The following is a 13,244-nucleotide window of genomic DNA, read 5'->3' as shown; positions in this document are numbered from 1 at the left end:
ACCCACTAAAATTGTACCTTGGGTTCATGCAGAATTTGTATACATTGTAGAGATGATATATTAAAAAATATTTTTTCAGTGAGACACAAGATATAAGAATAATAACAAATATATATCATCACTGAAGTATATATATTTTTAAATCAATTGTAAACAAGACCTTTGACCCAATGCTGATTTGTGGTGAACAGAACTATACAAATTTGCATTAGGCTACTTCACTCAGTGGTGGTTACTGCCTATTGGCCTTGCTGTGCAGATCTGGATGCAGGTATATAGTTGTAACATTAACTGAGCAGATAACAGATGAACGGATCAAGGCTATGAGCTGGATTGTGAGTCAGATTCAAGAAAAAAAGTAATATATACATATTTATCAGTAAGATGACTTTTCTATTTATTTTCTTTTGGAATTTTGTTTGATTGTGTAGCTCAGTGCTATTTGGCATTTTCTATATAGCACACCACCTAACTGACACACTGAATTTTCAGTGACTTACAAACGGACCCTTTAGTAAAATAAAAAGAACAATGTCATAAAAAATGTATTTGTCTTTAGCCAGCATCAAAAATTCACCCTGAAGACTTAAAGACCTCTAGTTCAATCACAGGGGTATAGTTTACTTTTTTATTGTTTAATGTATGGACGCAAACACATTTAAACCACAAAATCAATTTAATAGTTAAAGCCAAGTGAATGCTTGAAATGTAACATAACCCTGTAACTAAACCCTCTACTATAGTATGGGTTTGTATACAATATATATTTACTATATATAGGTTTATGTTGTCTAACAAGACAGGAAACATGGCATCTCCCACTCTATAAAATTCAAAGTACTTTAATACGTGCAACCTGTTTAAATAGAAGAAATAGTTAAAAATAGTTAAAAATCATGTAATTACCCTTGAACAGGCAGGCCTATTTAATTTTTCTGTATCTTATCTACTGTACTCACTTCTCAACATAATAACCAATCACAGGGCTTCCTCTGTCATCACTTGGAGGGGTCCAAGCCAATAGCACACCATCTCTATTAATATCATAACACCGAACACAAAGAGGGGCCCCTGGAACACCTTCTTTTTCAGGCTTAGCATCTATTCAAATACAGAAACAAAAGAAAACTGTGTTTGCATTATATAATTATTACTTGGATTTAAACTTTTTGCATATTTAAACAACTGTTGCATATAGGTAGGCATTTCGTATCTGGAAACCCATTATCCAGAAAACACTGAAATACTAAAGGGAAGGCCACAAGTCCTATTTGAGTGAAGTGCTTGAAGTGCTACTTTAATTAGAACAGCTGCAACTTTGTGTCCATCGGTGCTCTAGCACTTGCATCTGAGATCATTGTAAATAACCCCCAACATGAGACTTGAGAAATTACCTGGGATTCATTGACACACATAAATGAATAGGTGTGGCAATGATTATCTGATTTAGCACAATCTGAGATCAATGTTACATACAATGTACATGGGACATCAGGCTCAGTTTTGTCAGCATATGGTATATAATTGCCAATATACTATTTTTAGAGATTTTTATGATTACTTTAGATTAGAGGTTTAACATCTATACTATACTATATCTGTACTATAGAACCCAGAAGATTTAATACATTGGTCTGTTACAGGTCAACAGATACATATAAATTTATATAGGACAATAGCTGAACAAAATACATTGGAACCCAAGGTATTTTCCTTTTCACACACCTCTAACAAAAACATAAGCACTTTGCTCCTGATGGCCAGATGAAGAAGGTATTTGAACTGTATAGAATCCTTCATCCTCTTTGAAAGCTGGCGCTGCACTGAGAGAGAGGTCACAGCCATCGCATGCTATCTTTCTGCGTTGTGACTCTTTCAGCAACACTCCTGTAACAGAATATTTATGTAATTATTACAATGCCTTTATCATATTATGCATGCCTTGCTATATGCATAACAACACCCATTAACTTTTTTAATCCAGTTAATACTGGGCAGCTCTTTTGTGTCTAAGGCATTGCTTTGCACTGCACAATGCTCTGGGGGCAGACAATGTTTTCTGCACTTTGCACATGCCCTGTACTTAGTAAAGTTTTGGCTTTGAAGGTAAATTTAGTGAGGAATTTCATGTCCAGAGAATGGAAAAGTAAATTCAGTTTGTAAGAATAAATTCATTATCAATAGTTTTAAGCTTATGGAACACTGGACATTAGGACCACTGCTGCTCTCCAAAAGGAGAAACGCTGTTCTGCATCAGAGGGCAGTGATGGTCAAAATGCCCAAAGCAAGAAAGGCCTTTACTATGTAACATGACATCTTAAACTTCAATGCGATGAACCAGGCAGATTTTATTCTGGAACTCCAAAAAAGGGGAAGGCAAAATACAAATCAATATATTATAGCACAACTGATCCAACTTCGGTATATCTTGATTTACAAATCACCAACACGCACATACTCTCACAGCATTCCTCTCAGAAGCCTCCAGTACCCATGTCATGTGGATGAACACTAGTGGAGTGCCATAAACTGTTCCAGGGACCCATCAACTCTAGGCTTCCCTTCCTCTGTTGTGTCCACATACAGTGTACAAGCTTCAACTGGCTGTCTCACTACAGCCTGTAGATTCTCACTAACCAACGAAGAATGTTCCATCCCTACCTGGCGCACAATTGCCCAGGGTCCTATCCCCAATCACTGCCTCCTCATTGGGCCAAAGGCTGCCCTTGCTATCTACGACTATCTAACAACCTCTGAACTGATCCTCACCCCAAGCTCCTACTCACCCTAATCCTAGCCAAGTGCAGCCCCTTTTCCATTGGACATGAATGTAATTCCATCAGTTCTTCTTAGGCCCTACGGGCCAACATTAGTGGTTAGTGCCACCTGCTGACTGAATTTAAAATTGCCAAACTATTTACACAATATTTACAATATAAAATAAATTTCACCTCCTTACAGGCATAAAAAGCACTTAATTGTCTGAGAAGTGGACAAAAATGTGTTTTGTCATCCTAGATATACATTAATGTTAATGACTAAGCCTTAGGAGTGCAGCTGTAATCATTGTGCTTTTTTCCTTACTTGCATACCCCTCACTCAGGCATGAAGAATTGTAGCACAAATGTAGAACAAATTAATGTGCATCCTCCACCATACACAGATTACTTACCATCCCTATACCACTGAATGCTCTGTACATGCCTTTCGATGTTGGAAGACACCAAACAGGACAGGGTAAATGGTTCTTTCTCTCTTGTAAACACAGGCTTCAAAAGACTTGTAAATTCCCCTTCATAGACTGGTAATAGGGCTACAAGATAAGGACATATGATGGAGTGTGACACAGCAAGCAGGAAAATATATGGGTATAGTGACCCTTTAACACAGCCATAAGTAATTTTACATGTTTTAATTTACATCATGTTAAAGCTACTTTGTACATTAAATATAGTCTTGCTTATCATAAAACTCTATTTTAACATTTTCCCTAGATAAAAAAATTCACACTTCACCTTATTCAAGTAGGAAATAGACACACAAATAGACACAAACTTCCTGCATTACTCGTGTGTTTTTACTACGAATCAGGTGAAATAGATGGTATTTTGGTAATGCCTCGGGCATGTTATTACTGTATGTATAGAACGTGTCTCAGTAATCTCAGATAAATATAATTAAAGTTTAAAATTAGATTTGAATGCTTTAAAGTGATTTGCCTAAATTATATGAAAAATAAAGCGTTTAGTTATTTTTTTTTTTTTATATACAAGCTATATAGATTGCCTTTTTGTAGATTTCAAGTTATTAATTGTGAAAGGACAGAACCATTTAAGTACTAAGACTTAGGTACTAATTTTTAGAATATATGACCAGACTTTCAATCATGAAGAATGTTCCCTCTAAACTTCAGGGCTATGGCATACTGGTATATTCTTTTCCGAACCGTCTCCACTACCATGCTCTCTTCCCTTGAATGGGAACGGCATGACACTGCAAATATGTCCACATTTATTAGGCCGAAAAATGGTCCTGTTATTGTTTTCAGTGCAGAAGCCTTAATGCATTTCCTATTTAAGTGGATGAGACACGACATCAGTGGTATCTGATGCTTCACCTTCAGCAGAGAATAGAACCGTAAAGTCAAATGAGCCTAAATTACTGGAAAACTGTAGTTTACACAGGTAAATGTGGTGCACACTGTGGGTTTTTTTTGCATGTACATGACACAAAAGTTCCTGACACCTCTAAAGTGACAAGCTCACAGTACCTGAAATTTTTTTTTTTAAATGTATGGTTATACTCACATGGATATGAAACGGAGTCCCATCCAGATTTTAACCCTTGATATTCTGAAAAACACATATGTATAATTTAATTTATTCTAACAATTTGTTGTATACAGTAAAGGTAATTATGCCCACAAAATGCACAAAAGTGAAATCCCCAGGACGAAAAGTTATACCATATGCAGACATCTATGCCTTGTTGCAATTTTACTTTTTGTTTGATGTAAAATAGATGCTGCACATACAGGTATATCAATTTTATTAAATGTTTTTAGGGAACAGTAACTGGTAACACTTTCTGACATATTGTCAAAAGACAACTTGTACAACCTACCCTTAAAGGAGAATTAAACTTCACAAAAGAAGTAGGCTAGACATGTTGTACATTATGTTTATCGCCCAAGGCAACCACAGCCCTTTAGCAGTAAAGATCTGTGTCTCCCCCAGTAGCTTTCCATCTTCTTTTCTGTCAATTCACGCTGCTGTCACTTATCTGAGCTTAGGGACACACAAGATACTGAATATATAACCTATAAATGTCAACATATAAGGCTGAGGCTGATTAGTAAATAATTCAGATTATTGGTACATGGAACCTCATAAGCCAGCACAGTTAGCATCAGATCAGCCCTGTAGCATCAGTTTATATCACAGGCAAACTTAATTTTCTGCTTGATGATGATTTGCAATGACCCCTAAGCTTAGCTTCTAAACAGCTGCTCAGAACATACTGAGCATACGTTTGTCACAGACACTCCTAACAAAATCCAAGATGGGAAACTCCTGTGACAACTTTAAAGGCCTGAATCATCAATACTATAGAGATGCTGAACCTTTAGGTTGGTTCAGTATGTTCAATATATAAAATATGGGATTTCTAGCCATATTCATTTTTAGGGTTTAGTTCTCCTTTGGACACTGCTGACTGAAAAATATTCTTTGCTCTGATAAAAGAAATGTGATTTAATATATACTTGCTTTTTACAAGCACATTGGCAAATGAGGTTGCTTGGCCAAAAGCATTTGAGACCACAACACTGTAGTCAGCTGAATCTTCTAGGCTGCACCTGGAAACAGAAAGAACTTTCATGTAAGTGACCTTAGCAAAGCATTGTCGACATCCATTGGCTGTGGAATATGATTATAGTCTGTGGGGTGGGGGTAGTTTTTACCCAGCACATGAAACGTTTCTTCCTGGCAAAACAACCCCCCTACCCAAACCCAACTGCATCAACTTCTGGAACTTGGGAGGCGGGGGGGGGGTTTCTAAGGGACCCTCTCAGAACTTGCTCCCCCCGTTCTGCAGTCAAAAAAACAGGTTTAGCCAAATCGTTTTGTACTTGACCATAAAGCATTTGTGCTTATTTATCAGAAATCCCTGGTCAGCTTATGTATGGCCTCACTATGAGGTGTGAGGGATGAGAAAAGTTAGCAGAGGAAGAAAAAAAAACGACTATATTTTTAAAATATAAGAAAACCATTTCTCTTGGCAATGATAGTTCTTAATTGCTTATTTTGTTAATGTAATGCAAGTTGTATTTGTCCTTTTTTGCACTGCTGGTTCAGACTTATGAAACTGCTCTCCTCGAACCAAGACTAAAGGGATCTGTCAATCACAGAGCATGTGTGTGATGCCTGAAAGCATAGGACTGGCCAGATATGGGATGACTTTGACGTAGTTGGCCATCTTAAATATATTGCACTATATGGACAAACAATCCCTATTTTGTTTAAAGGGAAGGCATTTTTCAGTAGCAGTATGTACAAAATGTCGCTGTCTTAAATATATTGATAATGGGTTGAGTGCAGAGGACTCTTGTATTTGTCTATATGTATTTTGTGGTCACAGCCTCATTGCACCCCAGCCTAATGTTTTTAAAAATTAGTGGTGAGCGCAACTTTCCCTTGTTTGATGCATGAAAGAGTCAGTATTAGAAGTCTCAAGAAATAGGATGTTTAAATGTGTCTTTAAACTGCTACAAAAACTGACTACAGCAGGGATCACCAACCACAGGGCCGCGAACATACTTAAACTGGGCTGATGAGCAAAGTCCGAATTTGACAAGGCATGGCCAAATTCCTTGCGATGCACATGCAAAATTTATGTGATGCGCGCAGTGGACCCCCCCGTCCTTGAAAAAAATTAGGGCTTTACACTGGTCCTTGGGGCAAAAGGGTTGGGGACCACTGGACTACAGCCTATTTTGCTATATCTTTATAAATAAAGTAATACCTACTGAGGCAAACGGTGCAGGTGCATTGGGATCCGGCTGCTCTTAGGACCCCTTAAAGTTGTACATGTCTAGTGATTTTAGTTAAATAAAGGCACATACAGTAGGTCGTTTTCTAGTGCCCTCCACTGCCTTTTTTTTTCACTGATGTTTTCTAAAGGCATGTCATGCCATCTCTTTTTTACACTACACTACGTCACTACACTACCCTGAAATATATGTGCAGCATTGATCTTAGTTATGGAGATTGCTTACACTATGATAGTTTTCAGTTGTTTTTCTGTAAAGGCTTGAGAAAACCTAGGGAGCTGACAACCCTATAGGACTTATAATTCATTGCTCACATGAAAAAGTATGGCATACTATATATGTGAAGTAAAGCCTAAGACTTATCAAAAAGGTAAATCACAAAATATTCACCATGTGATTATGGATTTATGGGCTAAGATCTGTGGCTAAAGAAAAGACAAGTCACATCATATTTACTGTTGAGACCATCTTGTATTCTGGTAAGTAAGTAAAAAAATCCATTTTGTCTCCAGTTGTAAAAGTTTAGGGACTGGATCTCCACCTCTCAGTCCTCTTTTCAGCTTATCAATACCTATAACCAGCAGTCTATTGACATCACCTCCATAACACTGATTGAAATATCTAGCTGTATTTGAGTCAAACTGAAGACTTTTTTTCTTCATATCAATATGTGTTCTCTTTTATGATTTTTTTAGTGGTCTTGGATATGGAACACTGTACATTCTAAAAACATAAACTTTATTGCAGTTTATGAAATCTTTAATGATATATTTTTTGCGAGTTACCTTAGTGGATAAGGCAAGAGCACATAACCTTTTTAACAATAGACAAATGGAAGTTCAACACCCGACTATTCCAATTTTTTATCACCTACCTAAGGTACACAAAGGGACATGTCCCCAGGTAGGAAGCCCCAAAATATCAGGGATTGGTTCCTTGGGGGAACCAATCTCCTTTGTCACTCCTTTGACAATGAACTTATTGATTTTCTAGACCTAATATTTTATCATAATAATGATGGGACAGCCTCTACCATCTATGGAAACCCCAGTTCAGGTAACTCACTACTCCAGGTAAACTTGTGTCATCCTAAACACGTTATCAGTGCTGTCCCTATTGGACAGTTCATGAGATTATGACAACTGTGTACACATGAAAGTGAATTCCTCAAACAATCCTTAAAAAGGTTTTGGGATAGAGGCTACTCAGAAGCACATTTAAATAATGCTTTTAGTAAGGCTTTAAACCACTATCAAGCAAAAACAAAATATATGAGTGAGAAATAGATTCAGTAGTACAGACATCTATACCGAATGATACAGTTAATTCACCTATTTTCTTTGTCCCCAATTTCACGAAATCAAAAGAATTTTAAAAAGAAATCTTAATATATCAACAACTGACAATTTGCTGGACTCCATTTTAAAGCAATAACGACGCACATGTACTAGTATGTGCAGGGCCCCAGTACAAAGAAATGGTTAAGTACATGTGGCATGTTCAAGTGCAGGGTCAGGAGGTGCCTAAGAGGTGGATATACAGTCCCTAAACCTTTACAACTGGAGACAAAATTGATTTTTTACTTACATCACAGAATACCAGATGGTCTCAAAAGTGTATGATGTATCTTATTTTTATTGAACAAGGCTTTGTATGATGTATCCTTCTCTGATTGGTCATCACCCCTATAAAAAGCTTGTACAGGGGTGGGACCATTAGCCTATGACTAAGTGCTCATTTGGCCCGAAACACATTAGGCTTTATATGTCCTAAAAATATTTTTTATAATTACTAAATTTGCTACTGAATTTACTATTAGTAGGCCTCTTCACTTATGTGATTTTACCAGTTTTTGGCAACCCTTGAACTATGGGTTATGTGAAGAGACCGCATGGTCTTACTTTTTTTGTGACTTTATATTCATATTCACTTCTTAGTAGCCGACATGCATGCCATTTTTGTTGATTTAATAACAAGTTGCCTAAGTTCAGGCATAGTCATTCTATGGCTACTAAGCAAATACAGAACTGTCTTGCATAAAAAGGGAAATTAAGGGATGAAAAAATAATTTTGCAGCTTTGTAGGTCTCGTAAGTCCTCATGTTGAGTATGCAAATTATTTGGAGAAAGTGCAGAAACGTGCAACTAAACTAGTGAGGGGGATGGAGGATTTAAACTATGAGTGGAGATTGTTAAGGTTGGGGCTATTTTCTCTGAAAAAAGACACTTAGGAAAGGATATGATTATTCTTTATATTAGAGGGTATTATAGGCAGATAGCGGGGGGTCTTTATTCTAATAAAACGATCAATGCACCAGAGGCCACCTCTTTAGACTAGAGGAACAGAACTTTCATTAGGAGCAGACTAGATGGCTCTTCAAATTTTTTTTTCCAGCCAACTTAACTATGAAACTTTGTAAAACTACAAGCTGAGACACTAACACATTCACTAGAAAAAACATAGTAACCCTTTATGTTGATCTCAGCAAGCAGAATTACAAGAGACTGTACATTGTTATGTATAATATTTATTCAATGTACTAAATTGTATAACATCTATCCTTATTCTTACCTTCTAATCTCTAAGGTCAGCATTCCATAATCATCCAGGATTCTGTATTTTCCAGGAGGAGAGGTTCTACGGTCAATAGGCACTCCATTCTTAAACCTAAATGTAAAAAAATTATATAGCTCGATCTCATAAATAGTCTATAATTACAATTAGATGATGATATATTTTGTACTAAATATACTGTATATATTACATACGGGTCTAGTAATCACAACAGAATAGGTGCAGCGTTGTTTAGACAACATAAAAAAGATGTTGACCAGGAGCATACATTCATACATGGCTAGTCAACAGGCTGTGCATGTGGTCTGCAGTCAGCCAAACATCTTACTCTGACAGCCTAGTGGCTGGCATGATAAGAAAATGGGTGAGAAAAGTTTGTGTGCGTACTGGGACAGTTTTTGTTTATACAAAAGGTGGCAATCTGAAGTGTCAGATGCTCCCTCTATAAAAACCTTACACTAAAGCTGGTCATAGATGTAAAGATTTTTAAAAGATCTTTTCGTTATTGTTAGACCAAGCTTATCTTGAAACAATTGTTAAAATATACGATTTGTCCATCACCTAAAAAGACCATTTCAAGCAATGTTGTCTAGTTGAAGCCAGGAAAACTGAGGTTAGCTGCCTAACTGGCCCTGCAAACATAGATAGATTTCACAGTGGCCGATTAAAATTTTTTAACCTGGCCGATCAATTCTCTGACAGATGTCGGACGAAAAATAGATGCACAAACGTACAAACGATTGATTCCCACTAACCTCACTATAATTTGACGGATTGGTTGCATTGCACTAAAATCGGTCGTTCACCAAAGAAAAATCTTTGTGTCTATGGGGGGCCTTTACTGTATGTGTGGTGCCTCTGCACCAGAGTACAACACCCAGTTCAAAACAAATGCTAAAGAGCACAGAAGGCTTATTCACTCCAGGGTTGAAGGCAAGGAGCAAATGCATTTTGCCCACTATGTACCTGCTCCCCACCCTTTGTGTATTGTGCCGGATGCATACAGGAATGGCAGCACACAGTTAGGGCATGGGAACCCCTGAAACATCCCTTCTGTTCAGGATGAAGAAGCACCTGAAGGTGCACCAGAGGATAAAACATGTTCCACAACCCGGTACTTATTGTCTTCTTAGGGCAACCTTTTACCTATGAACGAGGCAACAATTATCGATCTGGAGAAAGGCAGTGAGCACCCTTCAGCACTCCAGTACCTAAACTTGTTCTTTTAATTTATTTGACATTGTTGGTCCTTACTGATTACATTGCTAAGCGTACTGTGTTTGTTTCAAGTGTTAATGAGACTAAACAGTATGTATGCTTCTTATAATGATTCATTATCTAGAATACCTGCCTTAGAGAGACCCAGACAGATAGATACACTTTGTTCAAACTTGGTTCTAAAATGAGAGGAAAAGATTACTTACCACTGCACTGTTGGCCTTGGGTTTCCCATTATGGTACACATCAGTGTTACCGGCATCCTCTCCCAGACACAATGTGCTCTAAGAGGAACCCAGAACATGGGTGCACGCCTTGCACAAAGCTCTCTGAATTCCTTCTGCTGTCTAGCTTTCTCTTCAGCCTACAGAAAATAAATTGCCTTTCTTGTTTCCATTTCACTTTACAATATAAAGTATTACATACCAATGTTTTATCTGCTATGTTTTCAGCATAATTTAAAAGCATGTCATTCCTCATAGAGTCCTGTTTAAACAAACTAATTTTAATTTTCTCTGTAAACAGTTAATAGTACTTGTAAATAAATCAATCCATGTTAATTCCAAAACAATGTTTAAATGTTTAGAATGCAGTGATAATAACATTGTAAATGGAAGCCCAGACTTGAGGCTGTGGTTTTGCTTTGCTCTGTCTTATTAAAAATAATTCTATTCTGACTCCCGTAAAGACTGGTATAACCTTAAACTACAAAATGCAACAGCAACACCTTACATTTTATGTCTCTTTGAAAAATGCAAATAAAAAGCTGTGCACAGTCAATAAATAGATAGACAGATAGACACACATATATAATGTAGAAGAACGGCTACATTCTAATAATTAGAAGAACGGCTACATTCTAATAAATAGAGATTTTTATTACTCAACCTCAACCTTCTCCATGTTTATGTTGTTTCTCAACTTGGGCACCCAGGTAAATAAACTGTTGGCGAACCTTAAAAATCTGTCTCTTTAATACATATATTAAAGAAATAGAACAAAAATACTTACCTTTCTACGTAAAGCCTTGCGATCAGATCTCACACGCAAGTCTCTACAGGCCTGTATCACACCAATCTCAAATTTTTCCATGCAGTTCCTGAATCCTGTTATCCTTTGATCTGAAGTATTCAACCACATGTCTCTGGAGTCAAACTGAGCCTTGGATTCACTGCAGAAAAATACAATATGAATTGCATGAAAAATAGGCTATAAATATATGTTTAGCTATTAGGATATACTGTTAAAACAGTGAATTGGGGTTTGTTCTCTTTTCAGGGTTTGGATTTGGGTAGGCTGAACATGTAGGATTTGATGTTGTGGAAAAAGTGCTGGGAAACTGAATCCTGGATTTAAAGCGCTTCTATAATATTTACTTATTTAGCACTACCGTATATACTCGAGTATAAGCCGTCCCGAGTATAAGCCGAGGTACCTAATTTTACCTCCAAAAACTGGGAAAGCTTATTCACTCGAGTATAAGCCTAGGGTGAGAAATGCAACAGCTTCTGGTAAGTTTCAATCAAAAAATTGAGGGTTTCTGCTCCCATTGGAGGTGCCGGCGTCTCGTTTTTGGATGCCGGCGACCATTCTTGGACGCCGGTGAATATTCTTGGAGACTATTCTTGGACACTGGCAACTATTCTTGCACGCCGGCGACTATTCTTGGAGACTATTCTTGGATGCCGGCGACTATTCTTGGACGCCGGCGACTATTCTTAGGCGCCAGCGACCGTTATTGCGCTTGACCCGAGTATAAACTGAGGTCGAGTTTTTCAGCATATTTTGGGAGCTGAAAAACTTGGCTTATACTCAAGTATATACGGTAAGTAGGTCCTTAACAGTGACTAATACTTAGTACAGGGCCAGACTGGGCCGGAGGAACACCATGAAAAATCCTGGTGGGTCCTCCCAACCCAGACTTGCTCACCTGCTTGGACCATCCTCTCCTCCATTGCAGCGTAGTTAATGAGCAATTCAGTTAACTGTATGAGGTGCACACATGCGGGGGGGGGGCAAGGATGACAAGGGGAAGGGCTTTTGAGCTTGCAAGGAGAGCCCTTGAAGTCGTAGCCTCGGGGTGGCCTCAAAGCCCCAGTCCGACCCTGGCTCAGTACACCAACATCTGCTGCACTTTTCTTCAATTAACAAAGTTTAGTGAAACGTAAACTGCATATAAATTGTTTTTCTAAAAAGGCCCATTCAGCTCTAATACTTTTCCACAAGTGTTAACCTACCACGGTGACTTCAAGGTTTGTTCGGCTCGTATAATAGAAAGTTCTATGGACGACACTGGGATATCTTCAAGTTGTTCATCACTGATAGATAGAAAAGATATGTCTTAGACAAATCACCAATCATGTAATGTTTGCATTTTCCTCTTTTAAGAAAACAGCATGAAAAAAGCAACATAATGTAAGTGCTATGTAACATGTGGTGATTTATAATATGCCAGGGTCAATTGGCAGGCCATTGGTTAACATCCTAATGCAACTGGAAAACACTGCAAGCCACCCTGCAAAGGCTAAATTTGTAGGTCTGGTGCAACCTACAGCACTTCCTAATGAAGTCAATGGAGAGCACCCCACTGGACCGAACAGCTGTGTGGCAACCATTTTAACCCATGTAGCAGATCGTGAAGAGTACATGTTCCTGTAATCAATGTGAAATTACATGAAATCCTGTATTCTAAATACAGAGATAGGTAGCACTAGGCTAGGTAGCATATAGGTTTATATAATATAAGCTGAATTTTAGATTTTCACTTAATAATACTGCTAGGTCAAACAAAATTGCAGAAAGCTTCCCTATGGATTGTTATTTTAAATGGATTATTAATAAAGCAAATCAAAAATAAAAGTTCTGTTCACATCTAAACATCGCCCCACCTGATAATTTAAAA

General features: G+C 37.7%; 1 protein-coding gene across 1 annotated transcript in view; it reads right to left on the bottom strand.

The window, feature by feature from the left end:
• myom3.L (myomesin 3 L homeolog) overlaps positions 1–13,244 on the bottom strand; it is a 60,303-nt gene that overhangs the window by 39,667 nt on the left and 7,392 nt on the right. The window contains exons 3-11 of the mRNA XM_041581913.1: positions 12,580–12,660; positions 11,354–11,513; positions 10,549–10,706; positions 9,122–9,217; positions 5,268–5,356; positions 4,308–4,352; positions 3,173–3,313; positions 1,726–1,887; positions 960–1,101 (exon numbers count right to left, since the gene is read on the bottom strand). Of these exons, the coding sequence (XP_041437847.1) occupies positions 960–1,101; positions 1,726–1,887; positions 3,173–3,313; positions 4,308–4,352; positions 5,268–5,356; positions 9,122–9,217; positions 10,549–10,706; positions 11,354–11,513; positions 12,580–12,660 (1,074 nt within the window). The remainder of the gene's footprint in view (positions 1–959; positions 1,102–1,725; positions 1,888–3,172; positions 3,314–4,307; positions 4,353–5,267; positions 5,357–9,121; positions 9,218–10,548; positions 10,707–11,353; positions 11,514–12,579; positions 12,661–13,244) is intronic.

This window comes from Xenopus laevis, chromosome 2L, assembly GCF_017654675.1.
Source record: "Xenopus laevis strain J_2021 chromosome 2L, Xenopus_laevis_v10.1, whole genome shotgun sequence".
Taxonomy (NCBI): domain Eukaryota; kingdom Metazoa; phylum Chordata; class Amphibia; order Anura; family Pipidae; genus Xenopus; species Xenopus laevis.
This window is presented reverse-complemented; position numbering and strand designations above follow the sequence as displayed.